The sequence below is a fragment of the Tympanuchus pallidicinctus genome, unplaced genomic scaffold (genome assembly GCF_026119805.1).
Source record: "Tympanuchus pallidicinctus isolate F22 unplaced genomic scaffold, pur_lepc_1.0 scaffold42, whole genome shotgun sequence".
Classification (NCBI taxonomy): Eukaryota; Metazoa; Chordata; class Aves; order Galliformes; family Phasianidae; genus Tympanuchus; species Tympanuchus pallidicinctus.
The window spans coordinates 1154470-1178078 of record NW_026294761.1 but is presented as its reverse complement, the minus strand read 5'-3'; the positions used below and the strand labels follow the sequence as shown (position 1 = coordinate 1178078).

General features: G+C 50.2%; 1 protein-coding gene across 2 annotated transcripts in view; it reads right to left on the bottom strand.

Annotated features, from left to right (window-relative positions):
- LOXL2 (lysyl oxidase like 2) overlaps positions 1-23609 on the bottom strand; it is a 41214-nt gene that overhangs the window by 6019 nt on the left and 11586 nt on the right. Inside the window, exons 4-14 of one of the 2 annotated variants that reach the window (XR_008210762.1) lie at positions 18002-18213; positions 13790-14012; positions 12003-12186; positions 9373-9524; positions 9072-9239; positions 6722-6887; positions 5893-6136; positions 3772-3887; positions 3292-3428; positions 2561-2672; positions 1620-1816 (exon numbers count right to left, since the gene is read on the bottom strand). Coding sequence is in view for 1 of the 2 variants with exons in the window: in XM_052701953.1 (XP_052557913.1) it covers positions 1737-1816; positions 2561-2672; positions 3292-3428; positions 3772-3887; positions 5893-6136; positions 6722-6887; positions 9072-9239; positions 9373-9524; positions 12003-12186; positions 13790-14012; positions 18002-18213 (1794 nt within the window). In the remaining variant the exon portion in view is untranslated. Of the gene's footprint in view, positions 1-14; positions 1817-2560; positions 2673-3291; positions 3429-3771; positions 3888-5892; positions 6137-6721; positions 6888-9071; positions 9240-9372; positions 9525-12002; positions 12187-13789; positions 14013-18001; positions 18214-23609 lie in introns of those variants that run through there. The other variant, XM_052701953.1, reaches the window with a different exon arrangement.

Below are 23609 nucleotides of genomic sequence, written 5' to 3'. Positions count from 1 at the left end.
AACACCGTGCCCTGCTCTGCTCCAAAGCATCTGCACTCCCTGCAGCACGTAAGGAAGCGTTACTTCGTGTTAAAGCCCACCAGGAATTGTTAGGAGTGCACCAGGGTGAGGGAAGGGCATCTCACTGGCCAGCATTCAGTCGGAGCAGAGCATCTGTAGGAGTCAAAAGCTCTGTTCAGTGTTTACTCTGTTGTCATATTGTTGTTAAATATCCCCCAGTAGCGACAGGCATTGAGGTTCAGGGTTTTTTCCTCATTGAAAAGAAGCCTGCCTGTGTTGTTCCGTTAGAAAGCGAAGTTATTTGTTCATTAGGAGAAGCAAGCCAGAACTCAACAGTAGCTCAACTTGCACAGAGCCCAATGGCAAGGGATGCTCCGAGAGACACCTTGAGTTGCAGCAGCAGCAATAGAGCATCCCCCAGGCTCTGCTTTAGCTGCACTGTCCTGCATCTTGAGAACAAAATGGACTTTTCCAACTTGCAGTAGGCTGAAAGCCTCTCCTCTGTGTCAACATCTTGGATACAAGAAATACTCCACCAGGCGTTAGCAAGAACCGTTAAGCCTCACAACATCCCTGTGAGGTAGGATAGTGGGTTGATCCCTGCGGATTGAGATGGTTAATTGGCTGCACTCCATTAGTTCTAGCTGCGTGTAGAGGCCTTCTGTACAAACACAGAGGGAGAAGGAAACTTCAGTACCGGGAATTGTGAACAAAGCCCTCAGCTGGCGGGGAGTAGAAATAGAAAGTGGGATTTAAAAACGTAGATATATTTTTTTTCTGGGTGAAACGATTTATTCAAGTAGCTGTGGTGGAAAATCTGTAGCGACGTGCGTCCTCAAACAAACAGAGGAGCACACTTAGCACCATTGTGAACTGAACTAAGTGTAAAAAAGAAATCCTCGGAGCCAACTTAGGCGGTCAGCGCATCCCTGACGATGCAAGCCATGAAGTTACCTCTGCAGGGTACAGGGGTGCAATGCCTTAACTGAACTCATCCTCCAAAAGAGGGAATATCCAGCTTCGAAGGTAACGTGTAGGTGGACGTAGGGGCTGCTGGGTGAATTGCTTGCTGTGCAGTGGGAAGCAACGATCCTGTGGACTCAGCACGGCTTCTGGGTGGTGGAGGAGCTGTGCTGCACGTGGAGGCAGAGTTCTGCATTTGCTGCTCCGTTGGTTCTGGGAGTTGGTTGTTGAATGCGAGAGTTTGGCTGCAGTATTAAATTATGCTTTAGACTGTTCTGCTCAGAAGGAACGCTTCGATGTTGTTTTCTTGCCTGTGTTTCTTTGCTAAAATGGAGCAGTGGCAGCGGTGCTGAGGGTGAGCATCATCACAAATGGAAGAATATGCGTCAGTGGTGCTTCAGCTTAAGCTTAAAAGTACCAAAATGTGAAGAAAATGAATGGTCAAGACCCGTTGAGGTTGTTGATACCCAACCAAAGGCAAACTGAGCTCACTGCAGCCCAGAGCTGTGTACACACATAAAGATGGTGGGGGGAGGTTGGAGCCCAGTAGAGTTTGAAAGCCTGCTCCCAACACCCTCGGCAGCGGGGGTGGGATTTACAAGAGGTGGTCCAAGCATTTACACCGGGAAGGAAGGCAGCTTCAGAAAATAATTTACCTTGCTAATTTAGAGTTTGATTGCTTGCTTGATTTTTTGTCTTGGCGCAGTGGTTGGGGAAATGAGCGCAGCGGGAAGCCTCGCTTCTTAAATAGTGGGACGGGAGGCAGTGCTGCTCTATCGGGTGGACACTTTGTTGTTTGTGAGTCCACTGAAGTGATCAAACTTCTGTTCCGTTTCGTCGCTGAAGGAGCCACCTGTGAGCCCAGAGAACACGGGGTTAGGGATGGAGCGGGCAGTGGTGGAAGTGGGGCATCGCACAGCCAGAGCAAGGTGCTGCAACACGGCCCCAAAGCAAATGCTGGAAGGGCAAGGTAGTTCATGGCTAATTAATTTAAGTATTAATTAAGCCTTGCCATAATTGGAACAGCCAAACAGTCTTGGGTCTAATTGATGTGTTTGGGAGACTTGGCTACGACCTGTGCTGAGTTTTCTGCTAACCTTTGTTGACTCTCAGGACTGTGAAATGGTCTCCTTGAGGGTGAGGGTAAGGGGGGGCTCTGTTTTGCTCTTCAATAGGGCCCTGGCCTCACTTTTTGCTCATTTGGAGACAAAAGCTGAACACATTTTGAAGTAAAAGTATTTTCAAGCTCAGCTGGAGAGCTCATCCAGCACTTCAGTGCTCTTTGTCCAACTGGAGGGGGTTTGGCTTTTCGAACTAGGTCATAAGCTGTAATGTGAGATGAGTATTTTCTTCAGAAAAGCAACAAACTAATAATAATAATAATAAAAAAAAAAGAAACAGTGAAAACATTCCTTGAGGAACTTCAGCCAACAATGGAAACTGGCTTTGCCATGGGCTTTATTTGGAAGTTGACAGGCAGCTGCTGTTGAGTTACTTTCCATGTTAAAAAACGGTTCAGCTTAGCCTGCAACTTCATTCCGTTTTCAAAGGGATCTGATGATTTTTAAGGCAAATTGGAGCTGTGCTGTTCTCTCACCTGTGTGGCAGTTGTACATCCAGATGCGCTGCCCGTCGTACCGACTCCGGCATTTCATCACGTTGTTGGAGTAATCAGATTCAGCCACTTCATAGTTGGGGTTGATGACGACCTTAGGAGCGATGGAGAAACACAGGGTGGAGTTATTTGGAGGTGAGATTCTAGGATCAGGTTGGGAGAGAATCGAGCTTTTTCATTGCAGCATAATCATGGTTGGACTGGACGATCTTAATGGTCTTTTCCAACTTTAATGAGTCTGTGACTGTAGCTCATGAGGGGAGCAGACAGAGGCTCCTTAATTAAAGCCAGATCATGATCACACCTCTGCCCACGCACCAAGACACAACCCTCAAGCACCTCTCATTTCACACCATAGCAGTGAGGACAAAAATAATGCCTCCTCCCTTCGCTCCTCTGCAGCTCTGGGCTGCTTTTAGAACCAAAGAATTCCCCCCACCTCCTTCCCCTTGCTCAAAGCAGACTGCAGGCACAGAACTCCTCCTGCAAACGCCCCAAGAATAGCACTTCATCCATCCCCGAGCAAAGCAAGCATTGCTTACAACCTCAGAACTTTGTCCAAGACAGCGCGTTGCATTCCACGCCACCTATCTGTGTTACTGGCATTAGCTGCACGTGGATTGTGCAGGACTACCCGACGCTGGCTGCACGTGGGTTACTTAAGACTGACATTCCTGGCACCCCTACTGGATAAGAAACCTCTTTCCCCCTACCTGGAAGAGGTAATCTCCTGGTGGGACGTCGGTGATGTCGATCCACTGGCAGTCGATGTCGTGTCGGTACACATCCCAGCAGCCAACAGTGATCCCTTGTTCACCAAAATTGGCACACTCGTACTGTTTCTGCACATCTGAAGGAGTTGAAAGCACAGTGTTGGGTTCTCAGACTGTGTCAGGGGAAGGGCGGGTTGTTCCCTAGCTCCCGTGGGTAGCAATGAGCTACAGGCACACAATTTTGGATGAGACGGTTCAATGCTGCTTTGCTTAATGTCTTGTAATGAAAAGGATGCACCAGTAACACGCACGGGAAGAGCTGCCACCTCTCCTGTGTCATCACCCAGAGGTGAGTTTGGGGATTTCTTGCTTTGTGGGAGCAACATGCACACTTTGTAAGTGAGAAGCTGAGTTCTGGCAGCCTCAACACACGGGCTCTGTAGGGCTTCTCTTATACCATAGAGAATAGAACAGCCATACCTGCTTCACATTCGGTGTCTTCCAGACAGAAGCTGGCTTTGTGTCCTTCAGCTACCTTGGTTCCATTGAGGTTCAGTAGATCATAGTGGGTGAAAACCTCCATGCTGTGGTAATGCCTGCAAGACACGAGGATTCATTAAGGAAAACAGCTCTTTAATTACTGCCCCTCAGGGGCTGCGTGGGGGAATAGAAACAATGCAAAGTGCTGGGGACCAGAAGGAGCAGCAGAAGAGAAACCACAGCCAGGAAACCTTCCCCTGGGCACCATCCTGCGTGCTGGCTCCCAGCCCAGGGCTGGTTCACATATCAGGTGCTGAAGCTGCTTCCAGGTAAGAGCCTTGGTAGAACCACACGCTGTTTTGTAAGGGCAGCAGCAGCCAGGTTATCATTTCTAGTGCACTGTCATCACTACAAGAAGCATTTCAGTTGCTTTGTACCAACAGGCTGTAACCAGCACAGGGTGTACTCACACTATCAACCTATTTTGCATTTTTTCCCCCTCCTCAAAACGAATGACAGATGGAAGCATCTTTCTCAGCACTCGCTTCACGGGGAGCTAAACAACGTGACAGCTGGCATCACACACCTTCCATCCCATAGCTTGAAATGGGGAGGTGTTAGCATCAACTCAACCTGGGCCGCACTGCCAGCACAAATGCGTCAGAGAGAGCACACAAGATGGGCTGTAGACTCATAGTTAGCAAGGTTAGGCCCATAATTAGCAAAGTCAGGCACCCCACAGGGTTTGGGTAATGCTGACCATTGTGTTCTATGCCACGATGCTGGTTCAGCAAGGCATTGAACCTGCACTGAGGGCAATGGGAAGAACCAGGGTGCAACATGGGGTCAAGGCCGGGAGCACGAGTGTGGCCATACTGATGGAAAACACTCCTTATGATCCCAGACTTGGGACAGGGAGAAAACCCACAGCACTCGTTGGGAACAGGAGGTCCTGAAACCCCAAGACACCAAAACCCATCGGTGTGGATCAGGAGGGAGGCAATGCCCACACAATTCAACGCCAACCCAAACTCAGCAGTGCTGAGCACAAGGCACAGCTCGTCTCCTTCCCAGCTGTAAAAATAACTGTGGCTCAAAGCTCCCAACCCATTGTATTGCAGCACACATTTCTGCAGAAAAAGGTTGGCAAGGCTGGAAGGGGCAGAAATGTTTCCTCCAGAGATTAAGTTTCTTTTTACCTCCTTTCCTCTAAAACCAGCAAAACCCAAACCCACCACCTGCCAAAAATCAATCCCTTCTCACTCCCTGCTACGGTCTTTCCCATTTTTGTTCCGCTCCCACATCAAAAGGCTCCTGAACAGAAGCTCCCAGTGATGGGGTGAGGCAACAGGGGGAGAAGGGACGTTTCCAAGCTGTTGACTTGCGAGCTGTCTCCTTTGGCAGCCTCTGATAGAAGTTTGAGGTCTCCAGTCTGACTCACTTTCTGAAATATGTCTGAATCACTCAAAGAGGTGTTTACTTTCTGCTGTTTACAGACTGGAAACATTGAAGAGGAATTGAGTTCATCCTCCTCCGTATAAACAGAATCCAGTTTTGAGCACACAGATGGCTCTTGGCCTCTCCCCAATCTCACCTCACTTATGCAGTCTCCCAAATTGCTCCGAAAGTCTCCTTTACCCACCCCACGATGTGCTCAGCTCCTTGCAGAACCCATGCGTTCCCCCTTCCAGGGCCAGAGCAGAAGCAGAGGTTCTGCACCCATTTGGGTTTCCTCCTCCTGAAACTGCCATCTCCTGTTTATTTTGGGCTCTCTGCCGCTGAGGTTTTAGCAACACACATCACAAAAGCAACCTGGCTGCGAGGTGTTGTGCCAACACGTGCCCCATCTGAAGCTCTGCAGCCTTGTGACACTGAAGCAGCGCTGCCTACGTCCCACTTTGCTCACACGCTGTTCGTAGAAGAGCGCAAAACCTGAGCATTTGTCGCTCTGTGCGGCACAAATCTGACAGCAGTGGCAGAACAGAAGCTGGGAGCTGAATTTCTCAGCTCCCAAGTCAGAGGAAAACCAACCCTGTCCCAAACCGTCACTGCAGAACCACAGCATCAGCTCGGTTCCCACTCCCCACGGCTGGTTTGGTCAGTGGACCCAACAGCGCTCACCGATGGCAGTCATGCCAGACCCAAGCGTGGCGACCATTTTTGGGGCGGAAATCCGACTGCCCGTTGTTGTGGATCTGGGAGGAGAAGCGCAGCAGGCGGCGGTAGCCGGAGGTGACGGAGGTGTTGATGGCTGAGCTGGCCAAGCAGTTCTCCTCCTGCGCACACTGCAGCATGAACATGGGGCGGTCCTCCAGGTAGGCGGTTTGCTCCACCAGCTCGGCGTTGAGCACCAGGTCGGGGGCAGCTGGTGGGAGGGAGGTGGGAAATGAGCTGATGGGCTCCTAAAACACACCGCAGTTTGCTAGAGGTGGGTCCAGCCCTTTCTTTGGTCAGCCCCATCCCGCTGGTGGGGCAGGTCTTTTTCTCCTGAGTATCCCAGGGCAAATGCAACAAAATGAACCGAAGCCCAGGTTAGGGTAGCAAGATACTGATATGGAGCTCAGAGAGCCTGTGGATGTCCCATCTCTGGAGGTGCTCAAGGTCAGGTTTGGTGAGGCTCTGGGCAACCTGGTCTGGTGGGAGGCAACAATCCACAGTGGTGGGTGGCACTGAATGGGCTTTAAGGACCCTTCCAACCCAACCATTCAACGAATCCATCATTTTTAAGGACCCTTCCACCCCAACCCATCCTATGCTTCTATGACCTTTAAGGACCTTTCCACCCAAGCCATCCTATGCTTCTATGACCTTTAAGGACCCGTCCACCCCACCCAACTATTCTGAGATTCTATGGTCTCCCAGGACCATTCCAACCCAACCCACTCTATGATTCTATCATCTTTAAGATCCCTTCCTACCCAACCCAGCCTGTGGTTTTATGACAACTCACTCTCTGAACAGGACACGCCAGCACCGAAGCGACCTCCTCCTCTAGGACAGGAGACGTCGGCTCCATCATGACGACAGTGGGCCAGGGACATCTCCGTCCCTGAGCACTTGACCCCACTCATGACCACGCTGTCAGCACTGACATCTCCATGCCAGTACCAGGTTTCCTGGGCAGAGGGATAGAAAGAGGCGTTTACACTCCATTTCATGGGCTGCTATGGGAATAATTGTGTATCCTTGTGAATAACTTGTGTTCTCCCTGCATGCATGAGGTTGCATCAGAGGCAGATTTGCTCGGTGCCCTCTTTTAAGGGATTGGGGTTCCTGATGGAGCTGTTGGTTTGTGTCAGTGCAGAGGAATGGAGGCAGGATGCTGCTGATCAGCATCTCTCACCTTCTCAAAACCTTCTGTAGCCCCAGTGAAACTGCAATGGCAAAGCTTGGGTGAAGGGAAGAAAGAAGAAAAAGAATTTTCGTCCTTGCATTAGTGCCCAAACTGGAAACATTTCTAGGAAAAGAGAACCCATCTGCACCATTGCTTCCATTGCAACAGGCTGTTTGTTAACCCTGTTAGCAACACCCTGCACACAGGGCTGCCCTGTTCTACACAGTGTAGCTTTATGCTCGCGTCGCTGCTGCAGCCGGGATACGCATAAGAGCCTTTTCTGTTCTAAATACCAACAGTCTCAGCTAAAGGAAAAAATGTCTTGTTTCTCACTGGACTCTCAGGGCTGTGTCAACAGAGCTGGAAAGGCCAGCATTGAAGGGACGTGGCTATCCTCAGCTCTTGTGCTCCGCTTGGCAGCTGTGCAAGCAGTCAGCTGGAGGAACCAGCTTGCAGCAAAGCTCCAGCCTCCTCCCTCCTAAGGCATCAGACCCCAGATTCCCTCTCTGGCCATGAGCAACACTTAAAACCCACGGCAATCTGCTTGCTCAGGAGCCTGGTATGTCCTCCTGGCATCCCGGCTTGGTCAGAAGCCCAGCGGATTGGACACAGCACCAAAATGCTGGAGTGTGGCACAGCCTCTGCTCCCTGGGAGGAGATGCTCTGTGCTGCTTTTTGTTCCTGCACCCAAGGTCTGGCTTTCTGGCAATTGTTTGGGGGAAAATAGTTTTCCTTCTATCAGTGAAAGCCCACTTGAATTTTATTTACTCAGTGGCAGCGCGAGCCACATTTTCCCCGAAGCTCCACTCTCAGGGGCCACTTTGCAAGAGAACAGCTCTGGCAGGGGACTGCTTTCCCAGAGAGAAGCCAGTTCCTTTGGGGAGCCATTGTGCCAACACCAGGAACTGCAGTAAAGACAGTTCTACATTTCCTTGCAAAAGCTGCCTGTCCTTGTGATCCTTGAGGGGTGCATCAATTCAAGAGCACGTCTTGCACCAGGGTTATTGGTCTGTGTCCTTTATTGGGGTGGCAAGCTTCTGTTGCCCTGCATGCAGTCCTATTTCTGGGGCTGCTGCTTGCTTTCCTACAGCCAGCACAGCAGGCTGCTGCTCCCTGCGCCAAGGAGCTTTGCTGAGAAAGAACACTTCATTCTTCTGTGGTTGCCCCAAACGTGCTAGCTGGTGGCTTTTATCCCTTTTAAGTGCTGTTCTTGGTCATGTGTGAGGAGGGAGGCTTAAGGGCATTTGTCATCACAGAAGGAAAAGCCACCAACAACCCAGGGAGCTAGCATGCAGCCGCACCACGTGCTGCACTGAGAAGTAACTAAGGGAGCAAAATCAAATTGTTTTCTCATGATTTGACACCAGGAGAAAATTGGCTTCCAACCTCACTCAGCTCAGATCCCAGTGTGACCCAGTGAAGAACAAGGACCAGGTTGGATATTAGGGAAGATTTCTTCTCTGAAAGAGTGGTCAGGCATTGGCACAGGCTGCCTGGGGAGGTAATGAGGTCACCAGCCCTGGAGGTGTCCAAGAGCTGTGGAGATACGGCACTGAGGGACGTGGCCAGTGGGGATGAGTTGGGGTTAGACTTGGGGGTCTTGGAGGTCTTCACCATCCTTAATGATTCTGAGATTCTATTTGGGGACATGGTTGGGTCAGTAATTGGTCTTGGTGATTGTAGAGGTCTTTTCCAACCTTAATAATTCTACGGGTGGGTTATAGTTGGTGATCGCAGAAGTCTTCTCCAACCTTAAGGGTTCTATCTCAGGACATGGTGGTGATGGGTCAATAATTGGACTTGGCTCTCATAGAGGTCTTCTCCAACCTTAATGATTCTATGAGTGGGCATGATGGGGATGGGCCGACGTTTGAACTTGATGATCTTGAAGACCTTTAGAAGTCTTTCCCAACCATAATGATTCTACCCAACCTCACCCGTGCCACCCATGCTTATGGGGACCCACCTGGAAGGCATGGCTGGCAAAGCCCAGCCCCAGCTGCCTGCACACCACCATGGCCTCCACAGTGCTCCATCCCTGGCTGCAGACCGTGCCCCAGCGCAGCGTGCCGTTGCGTTCAGCCAACACCTCCACCCGACCTTCATATGGGTTGCGACCACCAACCAGGCGCAGCTGTAGGGCAAAAAAAACCCCACAAACCCTCCCATCAGTAAACGTCACTGCAAGCAGAGGTGACACAGCAGCTGGGCAAGGATCACAGGTCAGTTTTGAGGCTCAGGAATTTAAGCTTCTGGGCTTCTCTCACCTGGTTCTGGAAACCCATCGCGGGAACGTTGCATCTCACAGCAGCATCTTCCTCGTGGTTGCAGCCCTGCGACTCCATGTTGAACTTGCAGTCTGTGATGGATTTCTCAAATCCTGTACAGTCGATTTCATTGAGATGGATTGGACCCATGCCTTCGGGAGGGGAAGAAAATAAGGTCATATCTTCTGCCCGTGCTACTGGGGAGTGGAGAACTATCCAATAACCGTTTGCTAATACTTTGCAGACCTCTAGCATTCAAAACAAGGTGATCCTGAAAAAAAAAATCCCAGCGATTTCTTGTAAAAAATGAAAGAGCTGCAAGATTATCATTATTAATTTTACCATTTCACATTCTTTCCAGTAGTCTCCGGGAGCCACACGCTGCAGAAAAAGCCAAGTTTCCGTTGTTACATAATTTACAAACTTCAGCTGGAGCAAAAATTACGACCTTTTGGCTGGGTTTGTGTGACAGGAATCTGTTCTTGGCCAAAACCTGACATTTAGATGCAACATGGACACATTCACTGGGACAGCAAAATGGAGCAACACGGGGATGTGCAAGAGGTCGGTGAAACATTTTGGGGCAAGCGACTGTGACAAGACTGGTAACAAGACAGGAAGGGAATCATTGGCTTTTGTTGCTGCAGAAAATGGTGCTAAGGCAGTGGGGCAGAAATCAGAAAGGAATAATTGGTTCCATCCTTGTGAAGTCACAGCGCACAACTGCCACTTCCAAAGAGACCCTGAAGGGAGAGAAGGCGCATGAGAAGGTAATTATCCTATAGAAATCCTACGTCCTGATTCCAAACTGAGCCCAAATCCACTTGGAAAGAAGTTTTGAGCGAATTAATCCAATTTTTTATCACAAAACAGAGCCTTTTCTGGAGCCTGTGCAAACCAGTTCCCATAATTGCTGATGGACACACATGGACAAGAAAGGAACATCTGTGTGTCAGCGATGGCCACCACCACCCACTCCTAACAGCCAGAGGGGGCTGAGCAACACCATACACATAAATTAGGGTCCAGCTCAAGGCACTGAAATGACACCCACTGCCCCAGTGGGTCACCCAGAGGTGAAACCAGTTGCCCAAAAGAAGATGGTGGCAGCTCCACCGACTGCATCCCACCTCTCTGCAGAGGAACGTGTCACCCAACTCCAAGCCTGCTCCTTTTAGCCTTCAAAGCAAAGGGCTGGCTCTGGAAGGCAGGAAAAGATAATTGGTTTGCTGATGGGAGGCGGGATCCTTTGCTCAAAAACCCTTTTCTGTTGCCAGTTGGAGCCTTCCTAACCTCATGGCAGCCAGCACACCTGGGACTCAGATCCCTCACCCTGAGTGACAGCTTAATAATGTGCCTGGTGAACCCCTCACCTCCACAGACTGCAGCACAAGGACTGGGAAAGTGCAACAACAACAACAACAACAACAAGAGCTCTCCAGCATATTTCTGCAGATGTGTGGCACGCACATCTGGTTTTTTGTTGCTCTCATTAAAATCCAGTTAGTGGTCTGCAGCTGGAAACGGCAACACCGCCCTGTAAGCAGTTCTGTAGGAGGAATGGTGCTGACCAGAACTGGAGGGTGATGCACCAAGAACGCAGCACGCATCCAGCCTCACATTCTACCCTGACAACGTCATACCAAGGAGATGACAAAGCCAGAGGGCAGGGCCACAGCTCTGCGTTTTCCCCATGCCATTGCCTTTAGCAGAAGAACAGAATTAGGGCTGTATACCCAACAAACATATTCACCCACTGCTTGGGCTTTTACCCTGGTTCTCCTAAGGACATTCGGATAGCACATTCACACCGCTGGACCAAGGGCCTTTCAGAAGTCGATCCCTTTTGTTTTAATTGGGATTGCTGTTCACCAACTACTACCAGCTCCAATCAGCCCATCCCTGTGTGCTTCACCTTGCACATCCCAGCGCATCGTTCTTGGGTTTCTGTTCGTTTGTTTTGCAAATCCAACAGATAAGTCCCATTTTAAAGCTCTCCTTGTCTTGCACTTTCTCCAAGCCATGCTGGTCTGAAGAAATACCACCTGCTCATTGCGTTTCACTATGAAGGGTTGGGTTTGGTGTCATTATCTGTAGGGTTTACATGAAGGCAATCAGCAGTTGGCTTGAGAGGGCAAATGTTAGGCTTTGAGTTGCCATTTACCAGAGTTTGGGATTTGAACCAACTCCCAGTTACAGGAAATCCAAACCCAAGCTGGCTCAGAGTTGTGCAAACAGCCCTCCTATTTTTAGCAGGCTAAATTAAGGTTCAGGGCTTAAATTGGAGAGTGTCTGAGGTCTATGTCCAAGACCCACTTTTGCCAGGAGCCTTCTAGTAATGTGCATCTGGAGAACTTATAAAGAGACTTTGAGTGCAACGGATGCGATAACGAAGAAGTAATTACTGGAACAGCTGCTGAGGGGAAGGTTAAACTCATCGGCACCAGAATTCTTTCAACGAATCCTGAACGCCTCCCTAAGGCACAGCCTCAGGAGACTTACTAAGAGGAGACAGGAAATTCTTGGCACCCGAAACAAACAATCCCAGTGAAAACACGCTGCTCTGGATCATGAAGGGGCTCTCAGGAGAGAACGGGACACGGCGGGTCCCCGGAGCTCCCCTCCCTTACCTTGCCCCAGCCTTGCCCCCGTGATCGCCTCCTTGGCGCTGCCGAAGCCCAGCTCCCTGCACACCACGCTGGCAGACACCAGGTTCCAGTTGTCGTCGCACACCGTGCCCCACTCCCCATTCTTCAGCACTTCCACTCGGCCCTCGCCGGTGTTGGCTCCTCCTTTCAGCCTCACCAGAGGTTGCTGGAAGACATGGATGGAAGAGACGCTGCAGTTCTCCTCGCGTGTGCAAAAGAACTCAAGAGCAGACCTTGAATACAAAGCAGCTAAGCATGTCAGCTGAAGGCAAGTTTTTGTATTATGAGATAAATCATAGAATCAGTAAGAAAAAAACACTGAGATCATCAAATCCAACCGTCAACCCATCGCCCCTATGGCCATAGAATCATGGAATCATTAAGGCTGGGAAAGACCTCTAAAATCACCAAGTCCAACCATCACCCCATTCCCACCGTGCCCCCAGAATCATAGAATCTTTGAAGTTGGAAAAGACCCCTAAGATCATCAAGGCCAATCAGTTCTAACCGTCAACCCATCACCGCCACGAGATGAAGTGGTGGCCATCTCCCTAAGATGAAATTAGTTGCATTAATTAGCTAACGGCCAGCAGTTTGCTGCTTTCCTACCAAACCCTTTGCAAGTCTCGTTCTTACAAGAACTCTTCATTCTGAAAATGCTGGCAGCTTGGATCAAAGACACCTGCGAGCACTTTGCTGCAGCTTGGACTAGATGCCCTTGGGGATCTACCAGCCTTGATACCCTTCACAGATCAAGGACCCCCCCCAAAAATGGGGTCAACAGCAGCTTTGCAGCAGTCTCGCAGTCCTTCCCTCCCAATGGGATGGAGGTGCTCCATCCCAGTGCCAAGCAGAGCAGCCCTCCGTCTGCAGCACCCGAGAGATGTGGGGTGAGCTGTGGGAACCCCAAGTGAAGTCTGCAGAGCCTGAGAGCATTGAAACCCTCACTTTTAAAGCTGGAAGCATACGCAGTTCTCCAGGCTTGGGGTCAAGCAAAGGATATCCAAAGCCAACACAAAGGCTTAAAGATTTACTTGGCAGCATGCATGGCTCAGAAGATTAGCAATGATTTACAAGACCTTTCACCCCGAGATCTAAATCCTTATGGCTTCTTGTAGAGTGGGATTTTAGGGAACTGTCTGGGGTCTTCTGAATCCAGAAAAAACCCATTCCTACAGTTACAACAGCACAGTGCTGGGGAATGCAGGTTACCTGGAGATCCACAGTGCAAAATACCAAACCTGTATTAAGGGCCTGCAGCCCTACGATCACCCCCTAAAGGTGCACATATCTTACAGACAGAGGATTTCCTTAGGCATCAACCTAAAACATGTTTGTTATTCTTCCCCATTCATTTGCCCCACTGACACCAAGAGCAGCCGAATCCGGACTTGTTTTCTAACAGCCTTTTGCATAGCTGAGGATTTTTATGCTATGCTCAGTCTTCTTTGCTAGACTAAACAAACACAGCTCTCCCGACCTCTCCTGCAGGTTTTCCCTCCTTCTCAGGGCCCTTCTTTGCAGAAAACACAAGAGTAGTGGAAATACAACCTCACTTCCATTGGATCTCTACAGGAGACAGAGCTCAGCAGCTTTTAATTGACTGCAAAACAGCAAAGCCCAGCAGCAATGGGCACTCATTCAATTGGCTGGAGCAGACAGAAACGTGACACATTTATTTGCTTGCCCTTCCAAGCCTGGCACAGCGTCCTTGCGAGGACGGCACAGTGCAGAGCTCTCCCTGTTTATCCTTCCTGCTCCCTGCTCACCTCCTGCCTGAAGGCTTTTCGGAAGCCACTGTGGCTGCTGGGGGCAAAGGCACGGCCGGGGACACAGCTGGCCACTGCGGGCATCCCGTTGTCACATGTTGCATTCTTCTCTGTGTCCACGTTGAGGTGGTTGCCCAGTTTGCAGCTGGAGATGTGCGCCTCGTTCCCAGTGCAGTCCATGGAGTAAGCCCAGTAATGCTGCTTCCTCCTGCTGGCAAACATTCTGAAAGAAACCAAAGGGGAAAGAAATAGAAGAGCCAGAATCCGGAGGAGCTGCACCGATGGAGGTGCATTTGGGAGAAGAACGCCTTGTAATTAAATGGATGGAGCAGGGATGGATGGAGCAGGGATGGATGGAGGGCTGCTCCATTCACACTCACAATGACCCTCTGTTACGTTGTCACTCAAGAATCCAAGGGTCTATTAACTCAAAAGGCAGCATGCTAACACATCCCCCAAAAAACCTCTCCCAGAATGAGCTGCTCCCCTTGCTGGCCATCCCCTATAGGCTGTGGAGTGCTATGGCTCTCCCGCTTCTTAGAGCTGCACTGTGAACAACTGTGAGCTTGAAAGCAGTATCTGAGAGTGAGAGAAATCTCCTTGCTTACATGTTTGCAGCAGAAGAGCTTGGCAGCAGTTCCTGCTTCTTGCTCCCAAACTGAAGCTGTTCCAGGGACTGCTAAAGGGAAGGGGCATGTGTGATAAACGGGAAAAGAAAGCATCCCTGATTCATCCTAGCTGTATCAGGGCTGAAACAGTCAGCGAAGTGTAAATATGGATCAGGGCACTGCTGAAAGGGAAATGTGAGAAGCTGAAGGAAGCAGAGGTGCTGGGAGCCAACGCCTTGCTGGGATCTGACGTGGCTCTGCTGGATCCCTGTGCTGCTCCTCGCTCCAGGGTTTGCTGTGAACAAATGCAGAGCACAGTGCAAGGAGAGACAACAGCAGTGCTGACCAGTGAGTGGGTCGGAGAGGTTGGCCAGGATCGGGTAAAGAAACCAAGGAGCATTTTTCCAGGTTGATTGCTTGAAACCAAACTGGTGACTCGGCCAGGTTGTCCCAGGTGATGCTCTTCGGTGGTCCAGTGTGAACTACTTTGTACCACTGTGGATCTTCTCCTGCTCATAAATCTCTGCTGATGAGCCCAGCAGCTGCCCAGGCTCAGAGCCACCAGCAAATCCTGCCTGGAGCCCCATTTCTCCAGGCTGGAGGTAAGGCTGGGCACAGGCAGGCTGGAGACAGAGAGGCAATTGCACCACATGATGGGGAGACCATAGAGCCCCAGGGCAGACATTAGGGTTACAGGCAGATGCTACACACTGGAGAACATCTGCAAGATCATCACGCAGTGACTTTACTCCTCTGGTTCTGCTTCACCATTCTGTGCACTGGAAGTGAGAACCAGGAGGAGTGTTCTGACCGAGGAACCCCCCCACACACACACATGCAGTGAGCTCTGAACTCCGAAGCAGACAAGAAACACGGCCTGTCTTAAGCAGTAACTACGGGGATGCCTTAGAATAGCAAACAATTACCTCATCCTGGAAACTTTATGAGGCATGAACATCTGGTTGGTGTTAGCAGCCCCTGGTAAGCTGGGGAAAAAGAGCCAGAGAAGCCCCACCTCACTTCCCCAGAATGGATATGTGAAAAAAAGCAGAATGCAGATGATCTCTACAGACAGAAACTCGGGGCATTCTTGCTATTTAGCACAGAAAGGGTGCAGCCCACCTCTTGCTGGCCTTGGTGCAAGCCAAGCACAACGCTGCTCAGATCAGAGGGGTGAGCGAGCAGTCGTGCTGAGTTCAGCCAATTCGAGGTCATGCTGGAACCCGAGGATGTCAGAAGAGATGGATCTTCACTGAGTAAGCTTGAAAAAAAGCCACAGGTTAAGCCTGAGGGCTGTGGGAAGCATCACAGGGCATGGCTTTGTAAAAACGCGTCGGAGAGGACAAGGAGAGCAGAGAGCAAATCACACACGTGCTGGGAAAGTCGCCCACGGCACACTGAATGGCAGCTGGAGAGCTCTTCTTTGGGCCCTGACCTTCTCCTGGAGCCCTTAGGACCCTGGCTTTGCTGGAGAGAATCCAAACCATCAGGATTTCTACCGCAAGCCCCACACAGGCGACCAAATATACAACTCAGATTGGTTAAACTGAGAGATGCTACTCAGGCAGACACTGAACAAAGCGTGTTGGAACTGCTGAGCTCTTCCCTCCACCCTTTGGCCACCCATGGGCAAATCATCCACTCCTTTGGCCGCACCATCCGCTCCTTGACTGCTGTTGGACAAAAGCTGTAGGAGAACATCAGGAAGGCATTGGGCTCATTCTCTGCCTTAGACTTCTCTGTCCCTGTCAGCAGGATGCATTTAATGCTGCTCGGAGCAGGGAGGAGGAGGAGTTAACAAACAGCTCTTATATAAAACCGCTTTGAAGCATGAACAAGAACATGGAAACAACGTTCAAGATTTGTTTCGTTTCCGAACATAAATCGCGCTGTCAACTGCAGAGCCTGAGTCGCATTCAGGAATAAAACCCTGGCACAGTGACAACGATGAACTAACTTGTTTTCTTTCAAGCCAGATCCATCTGCACATCATTTCACCTCCCACCACAGCGCAGCCGCAGAGCTGAGCACCGGCGAGCTCAGCTCACCAATGAGGGTGGGTTGGGTCTTCATTAAAACGAAGCACAAGATGTTGTTTTGGTAGCAGAGGTGCACGAGCCTGGTGGTTTGCGTTGCATATTCATGACTCCAGCTCCAGTGAATGGGATTTTCAGTGCTGCTGAAGCACTGTGCATCAGCTTTTCCATCTCTGCATGGGCTGTTGCAAGAGACGGGACAATTACCACGCATCCTTTTATTTAGGGCAGATGGCTCCAGCTGCTAAAGTTAATGCTCTTCTTGGAAATGCCATAACTGAGAAGCAGGAAAAATCTGCTTTGTTTTACTAGAAGCATTCTGTCCTCCTGTTCTGGTGCAGGGAATGGGAATCTCAGGTCTGAATTTACTGCACTGATGGGAGCAAACGTTCCTATGGATAACAACTGCCTGCTAGCAATTATCAGCTCCCTGCTTGGCTCCCCGGGGTGCCCAAAAGCAGAGCTCCACCTGGGTTATTCACTTTATATTCTTTCTGCTGCTATATGGCTTTACGCTCTCCCAACCCAAAGACCTCTTCTATTGATCACCGTCTTTCTAACAAAATAAATGAGATTTGGCCAGCCGGTTCCAGGGGGAGCTTTCAGAAATAGCAACGCAGAGGCCAAAAAGAACAGGAAAACCACAGCTCCTGCCTGGAGAGCTTCCCCTTCACCGACTGACACTTTCCCACTCCTGGGTCACAAAGCAGAGGGAAAAATGAGGCAGAATTGAGCTTAAACTATTTTGCATCTGCTCTGGGGTGTTATTCCTAGGGAACAGCGTAGGAAGATCTATGTCTGTGATGAAGGATGGTGACAAAAAGCATTGACAACAGCAACAAAAGACCGGAGCTCCCAGCTTTCAGGATGGAGAAACAGCCTGAACTGCTCAGCCTGAGGCTCTCGAAGGCACGATGTTCTTTCTCCCTAGGGATCGCCGTTTCCTCCTCTCATTTTAAAGCAACCGAGAAATATAAAATAAATATATATGTGTATATGAAACAACACTGAAATCACAACTGCCCTAAATCGGAGAGCAGCTGCTTGATGGGGGTAAGCGTGACATTGGAGGAGCAAGACCAGGACTGAGGAACACGGGCAATATGGGCAATGCAGCCAACAAAAGCCTGCTTTGTTCCAAGGTTCTCCCAGCAGAGCCTTCAGCACAAGACCTGACCCTACAGCTTTCTGCAGAGAGATGGAAGCACTGAGCTCAGCTCACGGATGATGGGTTTTGCTCTTGTCCACCCAACCCCCTGCACACAACACAGGACCTGAACCCATTGCTAATAGGTGCAAACAAAGGGATGCACTGGGCTGAATGCCCACATCTGCTGCAGGAGCTACCAGCTACTAACAGTGACACTCTTGGTTGGGGAGCAAACCACCCCTGCCCACCCAAGGAAATACCTGACGTCTCAAGTATTTACACAGTAGGAAAACCCGATCTGAAGGAATTAAGCAGTCGGAGCTTACTCTACCTCAAGGTCCCCAGCGCCATTTGACAATTTGGGCTTTCTGAACAAGGCCCCGAGTGCTGAAAGAAACACACAGAGCTCTGCCCTTACTTGTAGACCTTGGTGTTGTATTTCCTCTCGCTCGGAAACCCAAACATGCCGCAGACGACTCGGGAATTCTTCATGGTCCAGTGCTTGTCACAGATCTGCTTCCAGGTCCCTTCTTCTTTCACCTCCACATAACCCTCCGTGACGGGCACCCGCTTGCGATAGGTGGCGAGGATGGGCCGGATCCTGATGTCCTCCACCTGAATGTTCATGTTCTGTGAGTGGAAAAGAAAGAGGAACGATGCAGGCTTGCAATGAAGCTGCTGGGGAAGGGGGAGCTGTTGTGCTCGGAGTGATGAGGGCTGTTTGGGAAAAGTCCAGAGGTGTGGTGGCATCTTTGTTCCTGTTCGAGGAACGTGAAGATGTGGCACTGAGGGACACGGTTAATGGGCACGGTGGGGGCGGGCTGGGGTTGGAATTGGGGATCTTAGTGATCTTTTCCAACCTTGACGGTTCTGCAGGTACGGTGGGTTGGGATTTGGGCTTTGGAATCTTGGAGGTCTTTTCCAACCTTAATGACTATAATTCTATTCCATGAAGCGCTGGCACAGGTTGCTCAGAGAGATGGTGGATGCCCCATCCCTGCAGACACCCGAGGTCAGGCTGGCAGGGCTGTGAGCACCCCACTGAGCTGTGGGTGTCCCTGTTTATTGTAGGGGGTTTCGACCAGATGGCCTCTAAGAGTCCTTTCCAATTCAATCAATTCAATGACAACCATGAAGCAAACAAGCCTTTCTACCTTGTGCAATTCCTTCCTCTGTCCTTCAAGTGGGTATATACACACATATACATGTGTGAATGAATGGCTGTGTAATAAATCCCCTCTGTTACTGAAGTTCATTGAAAGTGTTGATTTCAGAAGCAGTGACCTCACTACATGTGTAGGGGTTTTGGCCACTACTGGAGTGAGCTGTGGTGGGGCTGATTACTGGCACAGAGCACTGGCAGGGGACCGAGCTGGGGGTCCCCCTGGGCTCCCATCCCCACACTGTTGGCACAGAGATACCCCCATTTCTGCAAGCTGAGCTCCTCCTGCAGCAAACAAGTCGGGGAGGTCGAATGGATTTTGCATTTTGGAGCCTACGTGAGGACACTGCAGAAACCTTGCAGGGACCTGAGCCCAAAGCGAAGGCTGACTGGAAAATATTTGCTGTGGCAAGCAATTACAAAGGAGCTACTGAAAATTTTATTGCTTGCTTCCAGGAGAATTTTTCTTCTCAAAAATGTACGAAGCCACGTGGTTCTGCTCAGGGTTACATCAGATCTGAGGAATCCTGCCCTCCCCTCCATCACTTGGAAAAGGAGGGGGCCCAAAGCTTTAAAGAGACACGGCCTCTGCGGGTGGCACGCAGGTATTTGGGGCAGGAAGAGCACTGCAGGGCTGATGCAGCTCCGAGAATCACACGTGGCACATCCATCCCCCAGCACTGATGGGAATCACAGCCTTGGGCAAATTGAAACCAACTGCAGGGAGAGGCTGGGCCTTACTCCCAGCCTTGGGCAAACCTTTACATATATTTATTATTGACTGCATTTACTACTTGGCTGATATCTCCTTTTCACCTCCATCTGCAGGAATTCAGCCCTCCACAGCAGGAGCACCCATGGGACAGCCCTGGTGACTCTGTGCAGGGATGAACACAGTGAGTTGACAGCTCAGGCTTAGGTCTGGAAAGCTCCTACAGCCCTTGAGAAGAAAGCAAACGACACAACGATATCCAAGGTTTGCCACATCTGAGACATTCAGGTGTTCAGAAAAAGGGTCCCACGCAGGAACCAACTGAGACATCTGGACAGCACATACTAAAGGAACAGAAACATTCAGAGCAAAGTGTGGTATCACCTCCAGGAACGATGCTCTGAGATGCACATGTTGCAAAGAAGCTGCACGGTGGCACTGCTCCGTGTGCTTCATGCAGAGCAACAGTCCAGATGTGAAACATCTGCCTGGTGCTTCCGCAGCAGAATCGTTACCCTGTGCTGCACTCATTAGTCATCATTAAGCCATTACTGCTCACTGCTGCAGTAGAAGTCTTCAGCAAGATGAATGCTCCCTTATTGCAGGGGTGACAGAGCTGAAAAGCTTCCAAGACAAATACAGCCCTCATAAGATGGGAGAAAGGAAAGATTATCTGACTCTTTCTGCAGGTTGAGCAATGAGAGGATCATTGCAGATCAATGCAGAGGGATCAAAGTGCTTCTGCAATGACCCTAAGGCAGGAATTGCATCCAAGCAGCAGCAAAACCTCCAGTACTTTTCGCTCACAGAACTTCTGGCACAGCAAGTTGGACATGATGGTTCCAATGGGTCCCTTCCAACTCGGGACATTCTGTGAATCTGTGAGCACAAGGCTTTGCTCTGGGTCTGAACAAACAGCAAAACATCCAGGAGAAGAATTCAGTGTGCTGCTGATCCTGGATTTATACTGGGAGAATAAAGAACAATGGATCAAAGTAAGCCCTCCTTCCTCCTGCAGCACACTAAGACCTTCCTCCCAATGGCTCTATACAGGCTTGAATGGTTTCCTCTCTCTGCACTGGGAGTATTCAGTAATGCAAGCACAGCCAGGTTGTATTTTAGCCCCGACACCAATGCATACAGCAGAGGGACTGATGGTGAAAACAGACTTCACATCCAAATCAGAACAAACAACATTTAATAGCTGGAGCAGATGCTTTCAGACAGCCTGCGCGTGCTTTCTGTACACGTGGAGACAAAGGCCTGCAACAAGAGCTCGTGTTAACGAGGAAACCTCCGTCTGAAAGCTTTGCTGGTTCTGTTATGCCAGCTATTGAGGCAGACCTGTAAACCCTCTGATGATCTCCAAGCAGCTATCAGACGAGCAGCTGTGCTGCAACCATAAAGCAGAGCCTGCAGCAGCATTTCAGGAGCCAGGCAGCCATCCAAAGAGCAGCACTACCTCTAGGAAACGCAGCAGGAAACCCAAAGGCATTTCACTCCTGCTTGCATGAAGCCTCCAGAACCCAAAACTGTTTTGGGTCCTTTCCCCTTCCTCCTGCTCCTCTCTGTTACAAAACCCATGAATTCCACCTTCAGAGAACAGGGGATAGCAAGAAGAAAAGGGGTCGGTCCTGAGCCTCAGCTCTTTTGTTTTCATCTCTCTGAACCAAATGCAACCCCTGATTGCAAACACCCACACTTTATAACATTTCCTTCTACCTTTTGCCATCCTTTCCTATGGGAAGGACCATCCCCCCACCCTCCCAGGCTCAGTGACAGCTTTCTCCTTGCAGCAGCCCTGAGGATGCCCAGCAATGGTTACACACGTTTAGATGTGTGATTTAACCGAAGCAATGAGCCTGAGTGCTACCTCTGTCCCTCGATAGTCCATACTCACTGCCCCCCTGCTTTCACAAAAGCTCTCTCTTCACATGCATGGGAATGAGAGGAATCTGTTTGGACTTAAACATCTGGAGCTGTGCCTCTGAGTCACCGCTGAGGTCCCAGCTGTTAAATAAACACAGGCAGGGAGATGCTGCAAGACTGAACAGGCTGTACAGGGCAGGCAGCAGCCCTGGGAGCATTGCACTGCACTGCACTGCACTGGACCAGGAGCACTTTTTGTTCTGAGGTTTGCACAGAGCAAAAGGGTGAGAGAGGAGAGCGCAGTGCAGGATCAGACTCCAGGAGCAAACGCAGTGCAGATCATAAGTGACAAAGCTGAGGCCTTTGCTAAACTGTGCAATGCTTCAGTGGGAGCCCAGTGCAAAGCAGGCTAAGGAAGGCTAACAGGGGGCACTGGAGACAAGGGCTGGATGGCAAGCACCAGAAACCCCTGCACACACATTAAAATTACAGCAGTGAAGAAACAGAGGCTTACCTCAATGGTTTAATCAACATCTGACTTGAGCTATCTCCAGACCAGATGCTGAGATGCTCTCTGGGCAAACATCAGCATTTATGTTGCACACAGGTGTGTGCTTAGAGAGGTAAACATTTACATGATGGGGGAAGAGCTTAAACCCTGTTGACACAAACAGGTAAACAAACACTGGGTTTTCAAACAGCGAGGACAGGGCTGGTCTCAGGTGGTGGGAACAGATCCTCGTGGCACAGAGAGAGCATCCACTGATTTGCATGGTGATATAACAGTTCTACTTGTGCCAGGCCACAAGCAATATCATAGCACAGTAGGATCATCCAGATTGGAAAAGAACATTAAGGTCATCAAAGTCCAGTCCCAAACCATCCCCACCGTGGTCACAGAGGTTGGAAAAGACTCCTGAGATCACCAGGGCCAACCCCAACCCACCCCACCATGCCCACTGACCCTTGTCCCCATCCTCAGCCTTGCACTTAGCAGCAGCACACAGAGGAGTTCTATACAACCTCATCCCCACAGCCTGGGCTGCTTACAAACCCCAGACAATATAAACTCAACCCATTTCCAACCCGGCACAACCAGACCCTTTGAGCCACCGGGCTTTCAAGTGAGATTTTTCTGCTCCAGAAAGGAAAAGGAGGACAGGAATAGCAGCACAGCCCGGTCTGCTCCACCAGCCCTCGTCTGCCCACTGTCTGCTCCCAGGTACCACATCTATTTGGGAACACTGTGGCTGCAGCTATTCGATATATTTAGAGCACATCCTATTTGCAGCCTGGATGTGTGCACAGAGAGGAAGAGGACGGACAACAAATATTTTGCTAAGGATGTTTTGGGGGATGGCTTAAAAAATGCATTTATTAAAGAGATGTATTCAGGGCAGAGCTGGTTGCTGTGGTCTTAGCAGTGCTGTCACAGGTGGGTTTGTGTGTGTTTGGACCATGCACTGCTCTCATCCAGCCCCTAGCACATCAGAGAAGGGCATCTCAACTCCCAGCTCCCTCCCTGCTCTCTGTGGGGCTTTCAGGCATGGCATCCCTAAGAGCATCCCCTGCCCCATCTACACAGCAGCTGTACAGCTGGACCTGGAGACATCGTTATGAACAAAGCAGGTGCTGTGCTCTGCCCTCCTGTTGTATTCCCAAGTCATGCAATAACTCACAAATGTGAATACAAGCACGCAAACCTGGGAGCTTTTACTCCAAGAAATACAAGCTAAGTCAACTCCCCATGTTATTCCAACCGTAATTTGCCCACATGGTGTTGGATGAGCTGATGCTTGCATGGAGGAGCACAGGTCCAGAATCAGTCTCCTCCTCCCCCTGTGGCTGTGGGCAGCCTTTACATCCACAGTAAAACAAGGCTAAGCCAGAGGCTCTCTCCATAAATGAGAAGCTGTCTGCATACTTAGTCTACATGTTTTAGAGAGGAGGGGGAAAAGCAGCTCCGGATTGCACTCAGTGTCATTGCCCCAGGTTGCTTCAAGCAGGCTCTGCTGAAGATGGGCAGTGCTCAGCAGGCTGATCCCAGCCAACAGCCCCACTCCGTGCATCCACCACTCTCCAAGAAACAACCCTCAGAACAAGGCTAGAAGCTGCAGCATCTGCTGGAAGTATCAAGCACAACGGGACTTTGCCCTTCAGCAAGAGGCTGATGGATTGATTTCAGAGCTGCCCTAAGCTCGGTCCTTTTAAACCTCTTCCTGCCCATCTGCTGCCTCTGTGTCACGTATCTCCTACCACTCAAGCTGGGCTGAGCGGGTTTGC